The 6899-nt window shown below is 35.9% G+C and overlaps 1 protein-coding gene across 1 annotated transcript; it reads right to left on the reverse strand.

Moving 5' to 3' along the window:
• Positions 1–3385: 3385 nt before the first annotated feature.
• LOC141616920 (cation/H(+) antiporter 25-like) lies at positions 3386–6009 on the reverse strand. Its single transcript, XM_074434081.1, has 3 exons — positions 5767–6009; positions 4661–5665; positions 3386–4555 (listed from the first exon to the last, which is right to left on the reverse strand). Exons 1-3 carry the CDS (start codon positions 6007–6009, stop codon positions 3386–3388), a joined length of 2418 nt encoding a protein of 805 aa, XP_074290182.1.
• Positions 6010–6899: the final 890 nt, after the last annotated feature.

Here is a 6899-nt window from a genome sequence, read left to right on the forward strand (position 1 = left end):
TGACCGCCCTCCCTGGATGAAGTGTCACCTTGTCTTTCATGTGAGATGTTTGAAACTTTACCATCCAGATCCTGAAGATCCCACCTGCAACAAGAGGAAGCGTGCTAACATCTGTTCCAAGCAACTTCCACCGACATTAGCCGACTGAACCAGCCATGCAGATTTCAAGCATTGCCAAGGACGGCAGCGTATTAGGTAGGGGAGAGTATAAGGATCCGCACTTCGAGCTCTTAGATTTCTTAGCCGCATAATCACTGAGAATTGCTTGTGCGGTCCTTTCACTTCGAGCCCTTAGATTTCTTATTTGTACTCGTGTATTTTCATTTATATTTTTAGTTTCATTTACTACTTCAAGACTGCTTCCAGATTGTCGAATCTTGGAGTCCCATTTTTAGTTTAAGATACGTTTTTTGGTGTTTATAAAACGTATCACTATTTTGCACAACCATGTATCCCGCTACAGGACTCAAACTCAAATTTGCCTTTATGGGAGAGGTGCTAGTCAATCAAAACCACTTCTCATCTTTAAGCTTGATATTGCTTGTCTCTTATTTTCAATAATCGTATTGCTTACTTTTATTGCTTTCATGTGCTGGACTTTGATAATCGTGACTAGGATTCCCGACACACGCCAACCGAGACCAATTACGAATTCACTAGTGATCGTCCTTGTTTAGTTCTTGATGCTCTCACTTAAATTCTTGTCGTGTGATAGACAAGGGTGCGCGCCACGTTCCGGCTCAAAGTTCCGGACCGTTACACCAAGCATGCATGCGCAGTATTTCGAGATCATTTAGTTTATACATGTTTTATTTATAATTTAAAATTTACACATTATCAATTATTCATATTTTAAAAAGGATAAAAAATTGAAATGGTAAAATAATAATAAAATTGAGTAAAGTTATAAAATATGTATTTGAATGGAAGTTTTTACTACAAAATAAATGATTCCAGAATTTATGAATTTTCTCAAGCAGTTTTAAAGATTTTTTTTGGTCACGAAATTAATAATATGAGTTCATAGTTTTTTATACAAATTGAGTACGTGGTAAGTTTTTTTATACAAAACTAAAAATATAAATTTATAGGTTTTTCAAATTTCATATAGGAGTTTTCAAATTTATACTAGTTTTGTTTTATTTTAATTAAAAGATTATAGTTTTTTTTTATGACGAGGGAGTTGAATCCCCTGGGGCCATGCATTCCCGCACCACCATATGGACCATGTAAGCCACTCCCTTCGGGGGCTGCAGTGGTAAAGTGATCATCGTCCCAGCTGATAGTCGAACTCGGGACCTCTCAACTCCTGCATTTCTGTAAGTTTCAAGGTTTAACCCGGCTACCACTAGAGTAACATCAATTGGTTAAGATTATAGTTTTGTTAATAAAAATATTATAATGATAACAGATTATACATTAATTAAAAGATAAAAAATTAATTAAAAAAATGAAGTCTTATTTTCATATTTAAGCAAATTTCTTTTGGAGGGAAAATCATTGAGATTTTTATTCTCTTAGTAGTAAGGGGGTGCGAATAGTGTGTTTATTATGATTAATACAATGAGCATTAAACTTTGTTTCGGCTGTTATGAATTCTTAACATGTATGAGTAATTAATCATTAGATAAGATGTGTGCGAAACGTGTGAATAATCTTATTAATACGAATTTTATTATGGTTATACATTAATCATGGGTACCTATTTTCTTTTTTCCTCCTTATGACCGACTCAGACGTATGAATTGATTGAATTACTATTAGTGGATTATGTCCCTCTATAAGAGTACTTCAAATCTACGTTTAGCAATCGAACAAGGTAGTGCGTTTGTTAGGCACCATTAGTTCGCATTCAAGGTCGAATAACGAACTAAATATCCTGTTTTATTTCATTAATTGTTGTTAGTTTGTCACGCTTATCGCGTGACAAGTTTTCAGTTCGTTAAAGTCAGTTATTTTCTTTCGCATTTGTAACATCTGGTAATCAGAGTTTCGACTTTTGATTTTCTTAAATCCAGACGGTCTGTGTGGGCAAGAAAGTGAGGTCTTCAAGGAGGGACACGTTAAATAGAACAACATGAAAGGGACAAAATTATCTTCTATGGTTGAAGATGAATTTCTCTTTGATCCAAGCTTACCTCCTATATTTGATGATTATGATGACGATGAATCATTTGGCGTTGTCGATCTTAATATGACTTGTTACAATATCAAATCTCAAAGAAGGATTGATGTGCTGACATTAACAAATGGAAGGGAGGAAAATTATTTTGAGACTCATGTCTTTAGAAGTTGTCTGCACTATGCACTTGAGGCGAGGCAAGAAGGACATCCAGCTCGTTAGTGAAAGAGTGGAAGGGAAAGCTCTTCGTAATTGGGGCGTAAAGTTAATAAAAGTTCCAGGAAATCGATCAAAGATTTGATCAAAAATCCCAGATTTGAGAAGGTACTTCAAATCTTCGTTTAGCAATCGAACAAGGTAGTTCGCATTCAAGGTCGAATAAGGAACTAAATATCTTGTTTTATTTCGTTAATTGTTGTTAGTTTGTCACACTTATCGTGTGACAAGTTTTCAGTTCGTTAAAATCAGTTATTCGCTTCCACATTTGTATCAGGTTGTTTTAATCTCCCGGTAAAAGGTGAAATTAATTTATTGATATAACACATTTTCGTTTATCATTTTAACAAATTATAATACTTTCCGTAATGATAGTCGTTAATTATGGCTACCTGTAAGAAGCAATCATAACCATTTAAAGTGTTATATCGACAGTTAATTGTAGAAATTTTAATATATTTTTTCCTTTTTGAAATAATAAAAGATGTTATTGTCAATATACAATGAAGGTAAAGCAAACAAGTATAGAACGGTGTACAATAATTTGTCTTTGTAATCCCATATATACCTTTTATACAAAGACGAAAAAATACACATCAATTACAAAGCATACATTTTCAAAATGAGAATTTTAACCATGAGTACTTAACAATCGAGGTGCATCCACCAAGTGCACTTATTTGACAAGTTATATGAAGTAGCAAAATGATGGAGGCTAGTTCGGAAAAATTATTACCCTTTTTTGTTAAAATGTTGGATAATATTTTTGTTAAATGTTGGATAATATTTTTCTTTCAGTGTTATTCAATTGCATTTCTGATTCATCGATCGCCTTCAATATATATTATTAGTTTTTCGTTTTGAAAATTTGAATTTTTCATACGTATTGCAGATAAGTAGCATGTAGAGCTATACTCTTATTAATAGAGTTCAAGTCTTGGGTTGTTATCTATAGTCCTTACGTACGCCCAGAATTGAAGCAACCGCGATACATTCCTGGATGGTTGGTTGATACATGTGGATAAGTGAAGGATAAAAGAGCAAGCATTACGTATCAATGCATATCCAAGGGGTGGCACGTTGATCTCTCAAGACCTGTTGTTGCACAACTAGTACAGAAGCCGTTGTACTGAAATCCAATGACACTAAATAATCCCCTATTGGTCCAAGTTCAGGATTTTCTGTCCAATTCGACAATCCTTCTAATAGTATAGGATTAATTCCGTGCGTCCTCCCTACAATCCACATATCTATGCTTGTACTTTCATTTACTGACTGAATTGCAGAAACTGTCTCTAACCCTGTCGTCACCCGCATTTCCTTGTATACCACTTTATTATTTCTCTCATGTTTTACCCAAAACCATGTCACTGCCCCATCATCCAACTTCTTCTCCGACTCCTCCTCGCCCCCTTTATACTCACTTGCCAAGAACCTTAACACGATTAATGACACATCCCGGTGGCCCACCATTCGGTCCGCCAATGATAAGGCCTCTCGTGCATCCGGCCCGCCCAAAAACAACATTGCAAATTGACGAGCCATTCGTCGGCTACCGGCTCGCCCTGGTAATGTTGCCCATTTAGTCGCATCCTTACATGCCAAAATGGCTACGGAGCATGGTGCATGTGACAGGGTGTTAGCGTTTATGGATTGAACCCCAGGACGAATGCTTTCCGAAGTGTCATCCGCGGTGCCTATTTGTAAGCCTTTCTTATGAAATGGCAATATTATAAAGGATACTTTATTAACCAAAGCCAACTCACATATATCTTGATACATAGTTTTTTGAGGAGTTATACTAGTGAAAAAATTCATGCTAATCTCATCCTCCCGACCTTCTTCGTACATGATGATTGCGTTGTGGATGGCTTCATTATTGGAGTCCCAATACTCGTCTTGTTTAGAGTGGTCTATGAATACAGGAGCGGCTCTTCCTAGGAGTTCCACCAAGTATAAGGCGAACACTTTGAATGGATTGTTAGGAGTTGGATTCGTGACCTCTAAGAGATTAAACAAGTTTGCTAAGCTCTCTTGGTCATGGATACAAGCTAAAATTGGGAGCACTGACTCTTGCATTGTGTGTTGTACGGTTCTCTTTTTGTTTGTCATGTATGGTTTTGTTGGATCATACAAGATGCCGATCAATGGGGCCACGGTGCCCGTCATTATGATTGTCAATACTACCATCATCGAAAATGATGGTGTTTGTATCATCTGCAAATACACATATATTTCATTTAAAATCACATCATAGTTGGAATTAATCACAATTCAAGTGTATTCGAAGTATAAGACAAATTAAGTAGTTTAATTACATACCTTCAAGTCTATCCAATGTAGATAAAGAAAAAACTCGATTTCCCCTCTTAGGCTGAGCATTAGGCCTAACACAAACGAGTCTCTATATGGAATGTTCATAAATCGAGCGGCCATAACAACTGTAATAAATTTTGCAATAGAGGCCATAATGGTCATAGCAAACAATGGGCCTAAGCAAGACCAACATTCGCTTATAGAAAACACATCTGTCTTGAGGCCAATTGTAGCATATGAGAAGGGCATTAAGACTTGGTTCATAAAAGTCTCACTCTTTTGCACAATGGCCAACCCAACAAATGGGCCATCGGGAATGGCTAGCCCAAGCCAAAGCGGACCATTTCCGATGGCGGCCCCAATAAAATCGGTGACGAAGCCAATAACAAAGACTCCAAGTAAGATGATATTAATAAAGAACTGGTCCACTGGTTGACTTTCACTAGATTGCCTATTAATCCATCGCATCACAAATGGGACAATCCCAATAACAATCCCAGACACAAGAGTTAAACTTAACTGATAATACATGGAATTAGAGCTACGAATTTCCCCCTGTTTCATGGATTCAAAGGTAACAGTGAGATTAATACCAAGAATGTCGCTCATGATGACGGTTAGTAAGGCAAAACGTCCAAGTTCAGAGCTAAGGAGTTGCATATCTCGAAGAATAGAAGAAATAACAGGAAATGTTGTAACAATAATAGCAGAGATAACCCCACCAATGGAAGAATATTTACGCATCTCCTCGTCCATATACTCTCTTAATAGTAAGGCAACAATCCAGGCGCAAAGGTGAGGAATAGCGATACTTACAATGGCAATGAAATAATGTTTTTTACCGGCCTTAAGAATGACGCCCAAATCCATTTTAACCCCAGTAATAAAGACCCAAAACATAAAGCCAATTATCCCAACGTTTTGTGTTACATATCTCGAGCTTTGTGGTATAACATTGCTTGCGAATTTTTTGTTGCGCCCCAACACTGATGGCCCTAAAATTATTCCCGCCTGAAAGAGTCCCGATTATTATTAGTTAGTTGGAAACTTAAAAAGAAAATGAAGGAACAAATAAATAAATAAATAAAAGAGAGAATAATTAATTAACATACAAGAACGTCAGAGATGACGGTAGGTTGACGAAGAGGCTTCAAAATAAATCGCATAATGTGGATAAGAATGAGGATGAGGGACATTTCTAACAAAAATGCAGTGAAAGAAAACTCCAAAGGAGCATCACCATTGATAATGGAAAAAGGGTGTGTATCACCTTTTCTCTCACACATTACTTGAACTGCTTGCCCATTATATTCGATTAGTGTGCTTCCGTTTAACTTTTCCATTATCGCTTCCATCGTAGAAGTATCTAATTTGCCTAATCAATTATGTTATAATCTTTATTCCAATGGGAAATGTTTCTACTTCGAGTTACATTCCAAGATTATTGTGAGGGGAAATGTCTGTGAATATTTGTTTCTTCACAAGGATGGCTTGCCGTTAATTTAGCTTCTTTCTTTCTTTTTAACTCCCCACTCACTTGTACATTTTAGTCCTCCCATTTCTTATTTCTGACCATATATTTTCTTATAATGATATCATATTTGATAGTTGATTCTTGTAAATCTCCAAATGCCACGTGAATTATAAAAGGGAAACGAAGAAATAATTTTTTCCTAAACTTTTGGGTTTATTTATTCTCTATATTTAGTCAATTAGCCTCATTTTGTCATGTGAAATGGTGGTGCACATTAGGCAAGGTAATAAGATTGAAGTTGGAATAGATCCTCGTACTTAAAAACACATTAAACTATATATATTTGTTCTCAAGTTGATTTCTAAATGAAAAATATTTGGGACAGACTAATCATAGTTAGTCATGAATTTCTATGATGCGATCCAAATACAATCTTGAAATTTAGTGCCTTGAATTTTGGCATCGTTGGATAATCAAATATGTATGGGTGCGCTTAATTCTAAATTTATCTGGAAGTAATAAATGCGAGCGGATTCAAGTTAATTTAAACATAAATAAGTTGTTTTTGGTATAAAAGAGTGCCCAAACCCTAAATCTACAAATTAATAGCGTACTAAGCTAGAGGTGTAGACTCTTAGAACGTCTTCATACAAAGAACAGAACGGATAGTTGGTGGTTGACCAGAAAGAATAATGTTGATCCTACGTTCAGTTGCCCCTTTATTTGCTAGTTCTATTAGATTCTGTTATATGTGTAATCCCCTAATTAGGG

Source organism: Silene latifolia, chromosome X (assembly GCF_048544455.1).
Source record: "Silene latifolia isolate original U9 population chromosome X, ASM4854445v1, whole genome shotgun sequence".
Taxonomy (NCBI): Eukaryota; Viridiplantae; Streptophyta; class Magnoliopsida; order Caryophyllales; family Caryophyllaceae; genus Silene; species Silene latifolia.

Coding starts and splice junctions, on each gene's coding strand:
- LOC141616920 (XM_074434081.1), bottom strand. CDS start 6,009: ATGGAAGCGATAATGGAAAAGTTAAACGGAAGCACACTAATCGAATAT. Junction 5,666..5,766: donor CCGTCATCTCTGACGTTCTT/GTATGTTAATTA, acceptor GGACTCTTTCAG/GCGGGAATAATTTTAGGGCC. Junction 4,556..4,660: donor TACATTGGATAGACTTGAAG/GTATGTAATTAA, acceptor GTGTATTTGCAG/ATGATACAAACACCATCATT.